This window comes from Channa argus, chromosome 22, assembly GCF_033026475.1.
Source record: "Channa argus isolate prfri chromosome 22, Channa argus male v1.0, whole genome shotgun sequence".
NCBI lineage: Eukaryota > Metazoa > Chordata > Actinopteri > Anabantiformes > Channidae > Channa > Channa argus.
Window position 1 is genome coordinate 5,671,392 of NC_090218.1, and position 18,324 is coordinate 5,689,715.

At 41.4% G+C, this 18,324-nt stretch overlaps 1 protein-coding gene across 10 annotated transcripts in view; it reads right to left on the reverse strand.

The window, feature by feature from the left end:
• Positions 1–18,324, reverse strand: part of stard13a (StAR related lipid transfer domain containing 13a) — a 43,716-nt gene that overhangs the window by 10,991 nt on the left and 14,401 nt on the right. For 3 of the 10 annotated variants that reach the window (XR_010912071.1, XM_067491340.1, XM_067491343.1), the window contains one exon: positions 836–907. Coding sequence is in view for 6 of the 10 variants with exons in the window: in XM_067491340.1 (XP_067347441.1) it covers positions 836–907 (72 nt within the window). In the remaining 4 variants the exon portion in view is untranslated. Of the gene's footprint in view, positions 1–835; positions 908–2,172; positions 4,652–6,914; positions 7,048–7,566; positions 9,657–13,915; positions 14,452–18,324 lie in introns of those variants that run through there. The other 7 variants (XM_067491346.1, XM_067491344.1, XM_067491341.1 and 4 more) reach the window with 7 other exon arrangements.

Here is an 18,324-nt window from a genome sequence, read left to right on the forward strand (position 1 = left end):
TTTTAAATACCCCAAAATAACTTGGATTCTACACAATGCCAAAGTGACTCAAGTCTTTTATTTTGGTGATTCTCCGTGTGCGGTGGCAGACTGCAGGCATCATGTACGCCCGCGAGCAGCCACAGAGTCTCAGAGGCCGGCATCTATAACCCGACATTACTGGAGCTCACAGAATCACAGTGTGTGTGTGTGTGTGTGTGTGTGTGTGTGTGTGTGTGTGTGTGTGTGTGTGTGTGTGTGTGTGTGTGTATGCGTGCGCATGTTGCTAAAGTGAGATCGCTACTTCTTAGATTACTGGAGCTATTTCCTGTTAGTGGCTCTATGAAACTCGATGATCATTACATGAATAAATGCTCCTAGGTTTGGACAGTGGGTGGACAGAGGGTAAGATGGACACAAGGAAAGAGGAGAGATGAGACATGTAAAAAGAAAGACAAACATAGAGACAGAAGTAGTAATAAAATATAGGTTTTAACAGGGACATGACTAAAAGGGAAGTGGTAGGCGAGCTGTGGATAGGGTAGAGGGAGAAAGGTGGAAAAAGAAAAGAGAACAAGAAGCTATGAGTCCCAGCAGTGATAACAAGGCCTTTCCCATGACCCTCTCCCTCTGGACAGGAACTGAAGCCTGAAAATAGAACACAGTGGCCCAGAAGATGAGGAGACGAAGGGATGGCAGAAAAAGAGAGAGAGAGGCAGAGATGATAGAAACAATACGAGAGCAGAGCCAGAGAATGAAAAAAAAAATGATTTGAAGAGCGAAATCTGTCTGAAATAAAACAGCTGTGTAAATTGTAGTGTGTGTGTGTGTGTGTGTGTGTGTGTATTTGTGTTACCTTCATAGAGCTGGGCATACTGTGGAAATCCCGCTGCTTTAAGCCAATCACAAGCCTCCTTAGCCTCAATCTCTGTAAAGAAAAATTAAAGCAAAAGAGGCAGGATGAGCACACATCAACGTGCTTCCATCCTGTAATACAGTTCACGATAATGAGGGTTAAAATGGGACCTAATATTACATAATTTTTGCTGCGGAAAGTCCCCACATAGTCGAATTTCCCTCTGAGAATTCCAGTAGACGTTTAACGTCTTCTCTCTTCCCAACTTACGCTTGAACTGTGTCCATTATTTGCTCTGGAGAATATACACTAAACACAGAAACTCCTATCCCACCATTTTTAGCACAGGAGGGAGGAAGATCTTGGAGGATTTAATTATCCTTTGGGAATTTACTGGAATACTGTGATTGGAAAGGCTGGACCTGAGCCAAAGCAAGATGCATTAGAAACCAGTTTACACAATTAAAAATGAAGCATCCCATACTAATGACATCCACTTAGATGAACGGGCAGCCAGATTCAGCTGCTTATGCATAAATTTAACAGGCTTTAAACATGGCACCACACCCTATTAGATGCTGCCAGCATCACAAGACATTTTATGGGAATTAGTTTTACTGCATTTTTTCCCCACTAGCATCTGTATTGCTGCTCACACTGGCAGCTCAGCAATGGTCCTCTGTGTGTGTGTATAGGTTTTCTTAATGAGCAGACACCGAATAAACCACTCTGCAGAGACGTGCTGACAGAGACATTTGTTTCAAATGTTTGCAGATTTAAATTTAGAGGTAAATACACTGTTTTACACTATTATTTGCCCAAATGCTTAAAAATATAATAAAATATTAACGTTAAAAAGACACTGAGGCTAAAGATTTAAAGCTCAAAATACCCACACAGACACACACACACAAAGATAAAAAAATGCCACCATTTATCCTGCATCTTTACCTACACTCATTGATTTCCATACTCTACTCATTCACTCTCACTTGTCGCATTCATTCATTTAGAGGTGCTGGCAGAGAAGTGGAGAGACGCCGCAGAAACACAGGGGGACAAAGTTTAGCAGGGCAATAAAAAAAACATCAGAGATGAGAAGGGTCGGAGGAAATGATCCTTTCCCCGCAATGCAGCAATTACATCCCTCTCTCAACATTCTCAGCATAACTCCTCTCTCTAAATCACATATGAAGCAACAAGAGGGCACATGATTAAAACCATTTTTTTTTTGTAACACTCTGAAAATAAGCCATAGACAGAGAGGTTCCAGTAAGAAGCATTTCACAACAGACGGCCTGTGAGGTGAGAAAACTGAGAAAACACATAGAACTTACTTGAAGCCCTCATGGCGCAGATGATGACATGCTTCTATTTCTCTTTCCTTTGCTCAGACTGAACTTTCCTCTCCATCCTGTCGCATATCCACATACTACTATCCAGCTTTTCCATCAAATGGCAAAATTCTTTATTTTCTTCCTCTGTGCCTTTCCAAGCTTTGTGTTTACAGCTCTGTCTCCCTCTTCCAGCCTGCCTCAAGCAGGTTTTCTCTTCCCTCTAATTTTCTCCTCAACCTCCTCTCTCACACTGTGCTTTGTTACAATCCACATACGATATCTCTCTATTTTTACTGCTCTGTTTACTTTATTCTGAACTAGACTCCTTTCTTCGACTCTTATTCTAGTTTCTCGCCTTTTCCCATTTGTCCATCCTTGTGTTTTTTTCCTTCTTCTTCTACCTCTTAAATGTCACTTGTTCTTTTCTTTCCTTCTCCATTTTCTCGCTTGTCTTATCCTGCCAAAATCTTTCTCTAAACAAAAACACTCCTTCACACATTTCCTTTAATCCATCTGTTGCCTCAGCTTCTTTCACCAACACCTCTTCATCCTTTCTTTCATTTTGCTCCAGCAGAACTCCACATCTGCTGTTCCCCCATTGCATCCATAGAGGGAATGGCTAATTTCAGCTTGCGTTTGCATCAGCCAGCCCCTGAAGTCACAGACTGACGACTGGTGGACGTTAACTTCACATGTCAGCTGAACCTTCTAGCAGCATAGCTGGACACTCTGACCTCAGCGTCTTTCTGTTGGTTTACTGTAAATTACTGCATGCCAGAACAATGTGTGGGAGAATACAGTATGTACACACACACACACACACACACACACACAAAATACATAAACGTGCACCAGCACATTTACAACAGCCTAGATGTTGCCCCCAGTGAATCAGAGAATGGAAAAAGGATGAGACAGGCAGACAGCTGGTGTGGGGAGGGCAGTTGAGATAGATAGACCCTGTAGGAAAACCACAAGGAACTTGACATAGCAAATAAGCTGCCTATTTACTCAATGTGACCAATGAAAAATAAAAATCAGGTTTTAAAAAATCTAGATTTTTTCACATCATGCCATAGACATTACGTTTTCTCAAAGTAAAACACAACAGTTAGAACAACAGCGAGCCACAGTTTTCAACAAGTGCACATTTTCATTTATAACAATGACAATGTGCACTATAGTTTAATTTGAGACAATCTGAAGCTGCAGTAACAAACACACAATTTCCTTGAGTTTGAGTAACACTGGCTAAAACCAGCAGCACTTCACAACAGCGTTTTCAGAAAATGACACAGTTTTCAACAAAGCTAAACATTCATGACCAGTTTGTGAAGTATTATGTCTTTAGTAGGAACTGACTTTTGGGCCTGGGTTCCACAAACTAAGTCTCAAAAGTAGAAATGGACTAACCCAAGCTTGGTTTTGGTCTTTTCATTAGATTTGTGGATAAAAAAAATGGATAATGATGCCTTCCTTATCCATTAAGTCTTGTTAAAGCTGTAGATTTGATTACTTAATTTTTTTATTTTGTGCAAATATGTTGCGTCAAAATGTGCAGATACAGCACGGTTTGGCAAAGGTGCAACAGGCAACTGTTTTCAGACAGTTTTGCAGAATATTTAAGACAAACATGCAACAAGGATGTGTTTATGTGGTAATTCTTTGCATATAAGCATAAATACTAAATGTAGCACCAGATAAATAAATAGGTTATCACGTGGACTGCTAATGCATATGCTACACAGAGCCCCAAAACCATCTTCAAACTGCATTTACACTGACTCTTCAGGTGTTTCATTCAAATGTAATCAATAGCTATGAAGCCACTGTAGTCCCAAAGCAGCATAATTCATTAGCATGCATGTGTAACTGGCAACGTGTCCACGTGTTTGTGCCAAGTGGCAAAGCTCCTGTCAGTGCGGGAACAAAGCACAACAATTCAACCTCGGCAGAATTTAATCAAGGGATTAATTAACACGCAAACATGTTATTAGTGGGTCACAAAACACACAAATGCACACAGTCCGACGGAGCTAATCCAAGCTTCCTACTGTGCTTTTCCTTCTGTCTATTCCATGTCGCTGCATCCCTGCTGTGTAGAATATATGAGTCAAGTCAACAGAACAGATTGGGAACAGATTGGATGTGTGTGACTGTGTCTCTGACTATGTGTGGGTGTGGGATATAGGTAAAGGGGCTGTAAGGTCATTTCTTGCATAAGTGGGGTGCCAGCCTTGTTACACAATACACACAATACACTCACCCCGTGTCTTCACAGCCTTTTCTCTGTAAGTGTGCCTTTGCCTCTCTTTTCTCTACCTTTCATTTCCTGCCTTTTATCCGACACCAGAAATCGTGACCTTCTTCCAGTCTTTTCTCAGTGTTATGCCTGGGTAGTACTGGCTTTGCATGACAACTGCAGCGAATTTCCCATGTGTCCAGAGTCGCATGGATTTCCTGGGACATGTTGAACCCATGGACTGAACATCAGGGGGAAAAAGTGAATAATGGGTGGTGAGAGAGAGTAGATCTAGAAAGAAATTATTAATTTAAAAAAATGTATATTTAAATGTTTTATATATATATATATATATATATATATATATATATATATATATATATATATATATATATATATATGTGTGTGTGTGTGTGTGTGTGTATATATATATGTATATGTATATGTATATTCAACATTTATTTGAAGTTTCTCAGGTTTAAGAACTAGAAGAGATAAACAGTACAGATAATGGATGGACTAGGCTTAATTTATAGGTTGTGAAGGGTGTATAGGCATAAATTGACCAGTCATAGTCCTTCACACACACACGCATGCATGCACACATGCACACACACACATGCACGCGCACACACACACACAGAGTATGGCTGGAATGCAGCCATATTCCCACATAAGCTAAACCACTTACTTCGTCATGTTGAAAGGTCACAAAGAAAAAAAGCAGTGAATAAGACAGAGGATAAGGAAAGAGAGGGAGGGAGGAAGCGAGGGAGGGACGTCAAACAGGAATATATATATGTCTGTACTATCCTGCGTGGGTCATCTTTGATGATGCTGAGCCGTCAGCAACGTGCTCTAAACTCCAAATCACCACTGATGTGAAATTGCTGCAGGTGCAGAATCTCCTGTGCATCACTAGCCAAGGACAAAGGTTAAACAACCTGAAATATGACACAGACTGAATCCATAGAAGCTGGATTAAGGAGAGTCGAGAAGACTGAACATAAACAAATTGGGAGTTTTGGCTATTCCGGGTTTCTCCAGCAGATGGTGGTGCACCAACGCGTTACAGAAATGTGTGTAATTACTATAAAGCTATAAAGCAGGATACAGATACAGGAAGGTGTGTAAGTTGGCAGTTTGCAGCTATGAGTTGCCTCTTAACACCTTTACCACTTACTGTTTTCAGCATTTATTGTAAGTGATCTGAACAGAAAAAACGTAATCTTGGAGTAGCTGCCAGTACACCTCTGTGGTGTTACAGAACATAAGTACTGATTATAGTGGTGAGTGATTTCACACAGACAGGGTCTCTCAGTGAGACCCTCTCCCGGAAAAGCTTCCAAAAAAAGATTATACAGACAGGTCACCAGGAAAAATCGGAATGAATGAGGGAGGAGATATAAATACTTTACCCATACAATAAGCACAATATATGCAATATAAAATGCTGTGACAACGCTGTGGGAAACACTGGCATGCTTGGCCAATCAGTGGTAATCAGCCCTGCACCCAGTCCCACCCCGGATCTTCCTAATTCAACCCTCCATGCAGGGACTTTTTGTGGGGGTAAAACTGTTTCACTGGACCCAAATTTAGACACTAGTTCCTCTGGTGAACCAGAGTTGTTCTAAAGATTCCTGGTCCCATCTGAACCTAACTTATAAAAACAGATTTTTGGCAAATGGAGATATCATAGGATCAGGATATGACTAATTTGTTAATGGCTTGTTGCTAATGCAACAGATATAGGGCAACATCAGTATTCATTTGGGGTTATGTCTCTGGCAACTTCATGAATATAAGTCCAATATTAACTCCCCTAAATTTAGCTCTACTTTGGTCTCCATCAACTACCGAGGAAATGCCTCGCTTACAAGACCCTAAATGCTCCACTATGCCATTTGGTGTCAGAGAAATGCTTCCATTCTTAGATACAATGATTTGCTCAATTGTGGACTATAAAAATATTTTAATAGCTGATTTAATTGCTGAAAGGAGTAGCTACCAAATGTAGGTTTTGCAAGGTCATGGAGTTCTTTTCATTTCAGTCTGTTGGACAGTCTACCAGCTGCTGAAAGTGGTATGCAACTAGTGTGTGTGTGTGTGTGTGTGTGTGTGTGTGTGTGTGTGTGTGCGAGAGAGAGAGAGGGGGAGAGAGAGTGAGAGACTGTAAATAGGTCATACTATCATCCAAACCCAGCACAGGCATAGGCTTGCTTCTCCAGCTACATTCTTTACTTGCCACGATCTTCAAGTGTCTCTCCATTTCCTTCCAATATATCATTTTTTAGGTGCTTCATGCAAGATTTGGCTCACAGTGACACGTTTATTTTCATGGGGGGAAAAAAACTAACAAACACAAGACTTGACACGCTCCTGCTCCTTCATCAGAACATTTAGGAACAAATCTGATCTTTTGTCATTGTGGCAATAACACATCTGGAAAGATCTTGGCATGCATGGAAAAGTAACTTATATCCTACGATGAACTCACATAACAGTGGCCCGTGCAGCAGCCCAAAGTCCCTGCTATGACAATTGCATGAACACTCCCTGGGAAACGTGAGTCATGTGACAGGAAGTTGAGGAAGTAGCCAGAGAATACAAAGCTGACGGGTAGAGGAGACCTGGAAAACAAATAACTGCAGTCCTTAATAGTTTGTAGTGACTTCTTTCAGAGTAATGAACGAGGAGAAGTGGTTTCATTTATCCAAGAGAGCACAAGCAGAAAAACCTTTGAGAGGTAGCAACCAGCGGGGTGTAAGTTCTTGCCAAAAAAAACATGGTTAAAAAGCATTATGAAAGAGAAGATAGATGTTCACTCTATTCATTATGGTGCAGGGTAAACCTAAGTGGGTTGCCTTAAATATTAACTAAAACCTCATGGGAAAGTCAGACTCACACATGAAAATGGTGCAGCATCTCAATCTACCTAACGTGTAATAAAACTGACACTTTCTGTATCAACATGTTTGAATCTTGACTCATATATCTTCTCTGTCACCAAGTAGGCAAAGAGATAAGGAATGTATTGAGATGATAAAAAAAAAACTAAACAGATTAAATGTAATTACATAACATTGGCATTATCTCTGTATTTTTTGAAAAAACAAACTAATTGTGTCAAATTCAAATCCCAACCATACCTGATGGCCACCTTATAGCTTTGCCTGAACTCTCTCTGTCTCTACCTTGTTCCAGCCTCTGTAGAAGCTGCTTGCGGGCAATGATGCGTGAGAGGCGCAGGGCAGAGCGCCGCCGGGGGGTGTCGCCCAGCCTCAGGTAGTAGTCCTGCCCATCAGGTGTCATGGCCTCGAGAAATATTGTCTCGCTGGTGCTGTCGTCGTCACTCTTACGGTCATTGCCTTCGGTCGTGTCCCTTTGATCCATAATGTCCACAATGCGAGCAATGTCCATGCTCCTCCCGTCTATAAGATCAGCACCATGTGCGCTGTCCTCAGTATCGACCCCCACGTAGTCCTCTGTCTCAGCGATGGTTGGAAGGTGTGTAACATTTCCAACAACCACATTGCGAATAAGATCTTCATCTCTCGCAGTTCCACTAACATTTGCTGTATACAAACCCTCCAGATTGTTCTTTTCCATCCCTCCAATCTCTGCAGCATTTATTTTGTCTTTCTTTAAGGTAGACATAGTGGCCCTAATGCCATCTTCATCTAAAATAGTCACACTGGTGTTCACGGCCTCCATAACAAAATAATCCTCCCTCTCTGTGTGAGCACTCCTGCTGAATTCCTGTCTCTAACAAGTCCTCACTAGAAGCCAAATCAGCTCCCAACTCACAGCAGCCGAACAAACACACAAGCTTAATTACGTTACCTGACAATGATGACAGACCTTGCTCTACCCTCACATAAACACCCACACCCACACACACACACACACACACACACATACAAACCCACACCCACACACATGCTGACGTCTTGGCTGAGATGGAAGGAAACTCACAAACACTTGCTTTCACAACGTCTTTCCTTTGGTCACATGACCAGAAGCCAAAGGCCTGTGAGCTCAGGGAACACTGCCCCGCTTCCTGAAGCTCTGCCAAAGACAAAATTTGGTACATGCCTCGAGCAGATGTGCATGTGTGTGTGTGAGAATGTCATTTCATAGATGGGACATGTGATCAGGGGATAGATATGGAAAACAACACACCAGTCGTATCCCAATGTGAAAGGAAAGGGGATAAACAATAAAGAGCATACATGTGTGTAAAACTCCAATGAGGAATGTAACGTTTTTGTTATTAATACTAACAAGGACCATAATACTGAAGAGAAGTGACGTATAAACCCACAGCATCAAGTTCACACCATATGATGAATTCACTGATTTTCAACTTCATTTTTGTAATTCTAGTTTGGGGAGGTCATATCATTTTCCCTCTGGGTTCCCTTTATTTATAATTTGATTAAAATATCTGTCTGCTTCTATCTTAAAACAGTCCAGATGATGTCATCTGGACGAGAAGATCAAACAAGTATACTAGATTGCTTACTTGGCTTAGCTGATTAATTGTATGCAGTTGGACGAGCATATATTTTCAAAAAGACAGGGAAAGATGAACAGGGGAGCACTCCTGTCATTTCCCGTCTCAGAAATGAGCTTCTCCCGTCTGTGTTTCTCGTCTTAAACACAGTGCTCATTGTGCACAGGTGGAAAGAGCAGAATGAACAGGTTGGAGGTTATTCAGCTACAGCAGTACCAGGAACTTGTCAATGTTGCTGCTCTAAGAACAGACCCAGAACCATCTTGTCTAAACCAAAATGACTTCACTGGCAGTTCAGTAATTTAAGCAATATTAGCAAACTGGCAGAAAATGCACTGAAATCAACTAAATTAAGCTTAAACTATTAACTACTTAACTATTTTAATCAAGCATTTGAACAACAATTTGATTTAAAATTGGGATAAAAAATTAATAATAGTTGTGGTTTAATCTGCCACCCCAGAGTGGAGTTATGCAGGAGCCTCCACCATGTTTCTGCGATTCAAGTTTTATTCTTGAAAAGCGCAAGTAACCAGAAGACATCATCTGGAGGTGACTTCTTTTAACATAGGCAAGACATGGGGGAGTTTAATAATCATACATAAATCCCCCCAGACAAGAACCATAGGAAGAAAACTGAAAATGATTGAAGCTGCCCTTTAATATAATGGGTTCTGTTTACACACACTGTATAAAAAGCCACATAACCATTTTTCTCTCAGTGTCTGACAATAAATTAGACTAGACTTTTCCTGTTTTAGGTCAGTTAGAATTATTAACATTTTTTTCTATTTGCTAAATGCCATAATAATGAGAGAGAGAATTTTTTAGAGCATTTTTTATTAATTTTTTCAAAGTCAGAGGTTTGCATACACTTCCCTCCTTTCCTTCCTTTCTAGCGTTGCCTTTGAACTGAATGACTTAGGTCAAACATTTTGGGTATCCTTCTACAAGTGTCTCACAATAGTTTGCTGAGGTTTTTGCCCATTCCCCTTCACAGAACTGGTGTAACTGAGTCAGGTTTGTAGGCCACCTTGCTCACACATGCCTTAAGATCAGGGCTTTGTGATAGCCGCTTCAAAACAATGGCTTTATTGTCCGTAAGCCACTTTGTAACTAATGTGGCAATATGCTTAGGTTCATTGTCCATTTGGAAAACCCGATTGCACCCAAGCCTTAACTTCCTGGCTGGTGTCTTGAGATGTTGCTTCAGTATTTCTACATTATGTTCTTTCCTCGTGATGCCATCTATTTTGTGATGTGCACCAGTCTCTTCTGCAGCAAAACACCTCCCAAAACATACTTCACAGCTGGGATGGTGTTCTCAGGCTTGGAGGGTTTCTTTGCGCATATGCAAACATTAATTTGGCTTTTTTATGTTTCTTTCGGAGTAATGGCTTCTCTCTCACTGAGTGGCCTTACAGCCTATGGTGGTACAGGACTGATTTCTCTTACCAGCTTCACCCAGCATCTTCACAAGTTGTTTTGGGTTTATTCTAGGGTTTATTCTTTGGGTTTCACACCAAAACACGTTCATCTCTGGGAAACAGAACCCGTCTCCTTCCTGAGCAGTATGATGGCTGGACATTCCCATGGTGTTTATACTTACATCTAATAGTTTGAACAGATGAACTTGGCACCTTGAGGTATCTGGAAATTGTACCCAAGGTTGAACCATTCTTGTGGAGGTCCACAATTCTCTTCCTGATATCTTTGCTGATTTCTTTTGATTTTCCCACAATGTCACAGAAGGAAGCAGTGTGTTTGAGGTGTGCCCTAAAAAATACATCCTCAGGTGTGCCTCCAATTAACTCAATCGTTGTCAATTAATTAGACGCTTCCAAAGCCATGACATCAACAATTCAGCTTTTCCTAATTGTTTAAAAGCATAGTGATCTTAGTGTATGTAAACTTTGAAGAAAGTAAAAAAAAAAATCTCTCTCTCATTATTCTGGCATTTAGCAAAAACAAAAAAATGAATAATTCTAACTGACCTAAAACAGGAAAGGTTTAGTCTGATTTAATGTCAGACAGTGAGAAAAATAGGTTATCTGTTTTTTAAACAGTGTTTGTAAAGATCTGGTTTCAAGTGTATACTATACACCATCCATATTCTGCGGGGAGCTCCAGAAAACAATCCATCTGACAAAAGTGAGTGGATACAGTAAGCAGTTTCATGATAAATGCATGGAAAACAGTGAGAGCACAAGAGAAGTTCCTACTTTGACCTAGATTGGCAGACAGGTGATTTACCAGGACCAGATGATATAGGGGGCCATGTTCATTCATTTTCAGGAGGTAAAAAGCATGAGGTGCACGTGAAAAGTAGGTCACAGCAAAGCCAGTTTCAGGTCAGCAGTCACAAATGCACCTGATTTCACAATAGAAAGGCATTACAATGCAGCTTTCTGGTCTGCAGGTCACACCCTGTCGTTAAGGTGCGAGTGAACAGTCCCGCGTGTCCAGGTCATGCTGCTTCAAACAAAAATAGTGAGGTTGTGAAATAATAAATCTGTAATTTGTGTTGATTTGATTAGGCCGCCCTCTTGAGGCAACATGGGGGAAAATTATCACAACACAACTTGAAGATTTCTCACTGAAAAAGGAATGTGCATGAGTTGACCTTGTTGTATGTGTGAGTTTGTTGTATGAGTCTAAATATTTAAACAAAATAATATAAAAAATACTATGGAGAACACAGAGCACACTTAACTGTTGATGCAGAGCCCAGCAGCCTGACACAGTAATGTGATAGTGAGCTGAATGTAATGTGTGTGTGTAAATGGATTGGCACAGAGAAGGGCTGTAGTAAGCAGTGAGACACATAATATGCATCACTATTTCAGTTACAGCAGGGCGCAAACTGAACAGGCAATCTGCAAAATCGTGACAGTAAAGACGAGCTTAAAATGCAGTGGCCTTACTTTATGAAGCTTTAATGTTGAGATTATTAAAAAAATGGTTAACACTTGTTTGTAAAATCATTCCACCATGTCATGCCTAAATGTCTTTGCAATACGACAGGGTTTTGTTTTGAAACTGCCAATATTTATACCAAGAGAGAAATGAGGAAAATGCTACTGATGTCCTCATGAAAAAGATTTTATGACGTTTTAAGTGATGTAAATCAAGGTGCTAATTGGAGCTTCAGCCAGTTATAAAATGTCCTTGTGAAAATATAATTATTTCCCTTGAAGCTAAGAAAGTTAGTTTTGGAGCTATATAAAAAAAAGAATTCTCTGTTGTCAAATTATGCTAAAGCCGTGACCAAAACCTGATGCTTACATTTAAAAAAATGCATCCTTGAAATTATCTTTAAAGGTGCCAAGAGCCTTCTGAATTGGTCCTTACATTTATTCAGATCCACTGAGACCAAGTATTATATGAGCTACTCAGATGAGGCATGAAACTGAGAAAAAATGACAAGTGGCAAAGATGTGAATCAAGGTACAGTACACATTCCTTCAACTGCATCTCTGTTTTCTAACAAAGTGAAGCGCAAACCAACAGTCACACCAAGGCAGCTAACACAGTCTGACCCCAGTTGTTAGCTTAAAAATATGAAGGATCCCAACTAAATGGTCCAATGTGCATGTATGTTCCTTTTTAAGCAGGCACCCAAACATACAGCTGACAAATGGAAACACAATCACAAAAACTCTAACAATTAATATGATTACACTTAAAAGAGCCTTTGTCCCTGACAAAGACACAAATGAAACCGTACAGCTAAAAACATCTGACATATATGGAATTCCTTTGCTGTAACTTGTTCCTAGAGTGGAAAATTCACTGCTGAATACCAGCGTAGCAGTGAGGCCAGATGTGCACATTTTAAAGATCCCCCATCTCCAAATCTGATCCAGACAGATGTGAACTGTATGCCTTATGTGCTGATGGGTTAAGCAGCGGAGGGGGAAGTGCAGGAGGGGTTCGGGGTTTAAGGGGCTTTAAAGGGGTTTGGGGCTGTAGCCGGAGGACAGGATGATGGGGTGAGAAATCAGTGGAAAGAGGATTAGACCTACTAGTGCAGCAGGTGTTTTCCCCTGTTATTAATTGCGTGCAAAGCATCACTACTTATGGTAGTTAGTAATTATCCATCATACAATGCTGAACATGATCTTTAACAATGCCTCAGTTGGCGTTCACTGGTCACACATGCAATTCATCACTGCTTTGACGGGCGCAGTGGCTTTGACTGATATCGTGGCCTGTGGTGGTTTGTGGCCTGGTGAAAGTGGGGCTGTCGGTCGTTTAATTTGCTTAAGAGGCGGACATCTCGGTAATTACATTAGACCGAGGAGACAGCTGCAGCTCTCTGCATATCTCCCTCGTTTTCCTCTGGTCTCTCCTCCGTTTCTGACACACAGTTGAAAGAGAAAGACGTAACTCTGCGCAGCGGGCCACAGTAAATACAGAGAAAACGGACTGACCCTCCAGACTTGGTGCATCGTGTACATTGGACTCTGTGTATAATCCGAAATTTAAAAAAAAAAAAAAATCCCTCTCGTTCTCTGGACAATTCAATAAGCAAAATAAACCCCTGCCCTGGATTAGAACGACAAAAGCGGGACTCACTGCACATGCTCGTTCTGTTTTGATGACTAAAATTGACAATGACCTTCCCAGAAATATCAAGCAGCGCGTGACGCCATACACACAGGCTATATGTGGTTCACAGGCTGAGATAAACTTTTGCTTCACAATCCACCTAATATTATTCTGTAAAGTTACCCTATGTGCTCTGTGTCCATAATTTATCATAGAGGACATGATGATCTCCAGCAGGGACAAGCAAAATGTTTATCCGCCTTGTCAGAATTATACTTTCAGACCAAAATGTATGTTTAATGTCTAAGCCACAGTTCCCCTGTCGTGCTGCTGATAAGTGCTTCTGACAGGCTTGTGTCAGTCAGACTGAGGAAAAACTGTATCCTCCACATTAAAGTAAGTTTCACTCCCATTGCTTTTGCCTCTCTGACCTGCCAGACGTCTTTCCCGCACATTCCTCCACAGCAGATCCCAAGCCTTGGACGTGGAGTCCCGCAGCTGCTCGCTGATCGACCGCCGCAGCTGTAGCTTGGCGGACTTTCGCTGGGCTGTCATTGCGGTATAATATAGGCGCACATTCCCTGACTGAAACCACTGGTCCGTTATATTCCACAGTCTCTTTATTCCCCCGGCGCCGGCTGAGACGCTGTGCCCCGGCTGCTGCGTCCGGCTGCCGCAATCGCCACCGCTTTACCCGCTATAAGCTCCTATCGCCGCGCTGCGTCACCTTCCTGCACCAGTGCAGGCGAGCTGAGGTCCTGTTGGAAGGATTTGCAGCCACTGCTGATTTAACTGATGCAGCACTTCAGCCCCGTTCCCATCCACGCACTGCGCGACACATCTCGTTTGTAGAGCGAAGGTGCCGAAACGTTTCAACACAACTTCGGCAGGAGACGCTGGACCTCAGACAAGGCGAGCCAGATGTGAGAGGCGGTTTCACTCTCCCTGACGCACGCATACACACACACACACACACTCTCTCTCCCTCTATCTCTCTCTCTCCTTCTGTGTGTGTGTGTCTCTCCCTCCCGCACAGACCAAACCTACACGTTGCCCTCGACCCAAACCCACCCACTGACCCAACAAGGATCTCTTTCAATCCCCATGATACACACTAAGAACACACAGCCATACCACACACACAGGCTCACAACTTGGACATCATTTGTGTTGCTTTCCTTATTTCGTCTTCTTCCTTTTCCAAATGATTGTTTTAAATACAAGTAACTCAACAATATTTTTACAACTGAGAAGCAAAGTCTCAGTGAATACATAATTCCTTTTTATTGTAGCTGCACTGAAAGTCTCTTGTGATGCTATTGCTGTAATCCCCAGGAATAGGAAAACCCAAAATGGACAAGTCAATCCAAGTAGTTCAGTAGGGGTTTCACTTAACTGCACAACTAGGAGACTGTGTCACGATATAAAGTCATCCACTGTGACAGTGACTACTGTTTGACTAACACATTTACAGAGTGAGCCTAAACAGTGAGTTGTGAGATGTTCATTCTGAGTTCTGAGTTACTCCTGTGTTATCCCAGGAATCCCAGACCGAGTGATCAGACTGACCGGGATGATCCTCAGCTGCGGCCCAGCTTGACACCCTCGGATGTCCTGTTTGTGGTGTTGAGTTCCAGGTCAGCATGGATCCATGAGCAGAGACCTGAGTCTGCATTTCGGTCTGTCAAAACACGCTTGACATCACAAGCTGTCAGCAGAATTTTGAGCTCATCTGGACACTGAGTATCACCGTTTTATGACTGACTTTTACAAAACAGGCTGTAAATAATTACTGGACGGATGGATGAACACGTTTTTACTCAAAATGTGGCTTTTGCAGCTGGATTAGTTCACTTAAACATGTCAGAGACAAAGGTCAGTATGTGGGAGCTTTCCCTGCTCTGCCATATCACACCCTGGTGTTCAGGGACCTGAACCTGAGACCTGCTGTGTCATATTACTGCATTACAAAGCTGAGACCAGTGTAGAAGGATGAACAATGAGAAGCTGATTTAAGCGTATAGGGGGTGATACTGGCCACTTTATTAGGTACACCTGTGCAGTCTAATGCAATCCAATACAGCCGCTCTGCCATTAATTCAACTTTTACAATGCGATGTTTTAACTGCAAGGTGATAATTCTACTTTTTGTTTATTACTGGGGTCAGTGGATGATGGAGTTGTATGAGAATAGGTGGTTCTAATGTTTTGGGGACCCTGTTTAAAATTAATGAGGTTATGAGGTATTCGATTGCATTAGACCGTACACATGTACCTAATAAAGTGGCCAGTGAGTTTATATGCAGTGATGGTGATATATGTGACTGGATTAGACTAACCAGGTATATATTTAGTAATATAGCACACAAATACACTCAATACACAAATGCAAATGCATAAACAAATGTACAATATAAGTAATTTAATATATATAGTATATATTTTGTTTGCATACGCACACACACATACATAGAAAACCCTGTGACCTCTGCTGTCTGTGCAAATGCTGTTATGTGTGGGCTGAAAGATTAAAGGACTTTTGCACATTATCACAGCGAACTACAGGCACAGCTGGCTCATATTCAAAACTCTGAGGACCAGAAGATTAAGTAACATTGACATTTAAATTAGTTTTTTTTTTCTTTTTCTATTTTGAACATTTTCTACTGATATACATTTCTCAGGGAAATCATGGGGGAGGAATGGAAGAAAGCTGCCAAATATCAACCTCAGGATTTTAGGTTCACATCACTCTCTTAAGCTTTAAAGTTAATCTTAACTCTTTAACTGAGATCAGCCAGAATGAGCCATCACTGAGGGCCAATCATGGTTTTCTTTGTTTCCTATTCACACGGGAACCATCTCAAGGTAAACTTACTTAAACTGGCCGGCAGTAATAATTTGTTAAAGATATATACCGGAAATTCTTTGTGATCTGAGATCCCAGCTGGCACACTAGCTGCATTGTTCGCTTTCGCTTTGCGATGACACCTAAATGTTTTTCTGTGGATCAAGGATGAGAAAACATGTATAAAAAGAAGAGGTCAGAAATAAAACCGTCTGTGGTAAAAATACAAAATGTCCAGTGACTTTGATCCAGGTTCAGTCTAGCATTTCTCCACTGTCATGGTGAAGGATATGATATGTGGATGGTAAGCTGGTCCTTGAGGTTAACCTCTACTCTGGACAGATAGGGAGAATGCCACCACAGGAACACTGTCTCATAGCAGCAGCCAATCGAAACTCAAACCTAACACATTCCAGGACTCAAACAGCCAATCAAATCAGAACAATGGACATGTTCTAGACAGACCCTGGATCTGATTGTCTGAACAAATACACAGCAGAATACGGGCGTCTCCCCTGGGAGACGCAATCTTTGCAGTGGCTACCGCAATGGACAGAGCTGATTCGGAGATGGTTGCTGACACAGAAGAGGGTGAAGTTTCTCTCCACCAGGTCACACGAGGTCATCTGAGTTTAGGAATTTGTGTCACATAAGCAACTAGCCACGGTTATTGCAACAAGCCATGGTTACTGACCATGCTGATGACCATGTGACTGCTGCTTGAAGCTCTCTCAACACTATCTCTGAAAGTTACCATATTTACTATTTCATATTTCTAGACATTTTTGCCTGGATTCAGAAGGCATTTGACAGTTCCGAAAATTTTCTTCATCACAAATCACAGCCAGTTTCCATGGTTTCCTATCCCTGAGACCATCCCGCACTGCGATACCATTACTGTAATAAGTCAATAGTTGCACACGCACACAGTCGGGGTTAGTGGGTTCAGACTAATCAATGACTCAACAGACCACGTGATCAAAGACGGTGACAAAAGCATCTTGTCCAACCTACTCCTTCCCGCTTCCTTAAATTTACGTGTCTGCTCAGCTGCCCTCCCTTTGTCTTCCTCCTTCTCTTGCTCTTTTTCGCTCCTTCATCCCTGCCACTGCCTCCCCGCTCCCCGTCTTCTATTTTCAGCAACACTCAGTCATTCAGGCCAAGCTGCTCGACACACTTGTGCCTACTATGTGAGCTTGAAACACACACATGCAGTACATTGCTGTCCATACTTGTACTATAAAGGGTGTCAACTTAACAATGGTTCACTTGCAATGTTGAGAGGTGCTGCCGTCAAAAGAAAACAAATGAGAGATCCAGATGGTGAGTTGTCTTTATAAAACAGAGGAATGAAAACCTATTAAATAAATTGACAGCAGCTTGATACCTGCAGTGAGAAACACCAGTGTGGAGAAACCTACATATTAAATGAAACCATTAAACAGATGGCACTGTGTGACCTTGACCTAAATTCCTCGCTTATACTATCTGTTTTTAGTGATTCCTGAGAACACACAGAAACACACACACACACACACACAAATGCTCATGCACATACACACAAGTGATCCACTTACTATGAATCACATAGTTTTCCCATATGTTGTTCAGTTCCTCAAAAAGCAGTTTGAAGGGCAATGCTGCAGGATTCAGGTCTCATCTGTTTCTGCGTTCACTTATAGTGCAAGTGCTTTATAAACATAAATATTAAAATATTAAAAATAAATTTTAAAAGAACTAAAGACAGTAAAAGTTTAGCAAAAAATATTATGCAACGATTTTTGTCCATTCATTAAATATAGATGTTTTAATTAAATTGCTGCAATGTTTAGTAATTAGAGGTGGCATCAGAACAGATAACCCAAATGAAGAAACAGGCAAAACAATAAAGTCACGGAGTCGACATTTAAGTTATTCACATTTTCCTCGCCTGACACTTCAGGTAAATCAGCAGCTTTTATTTTACTTCTACAGTAGAATGAAAAAATATCT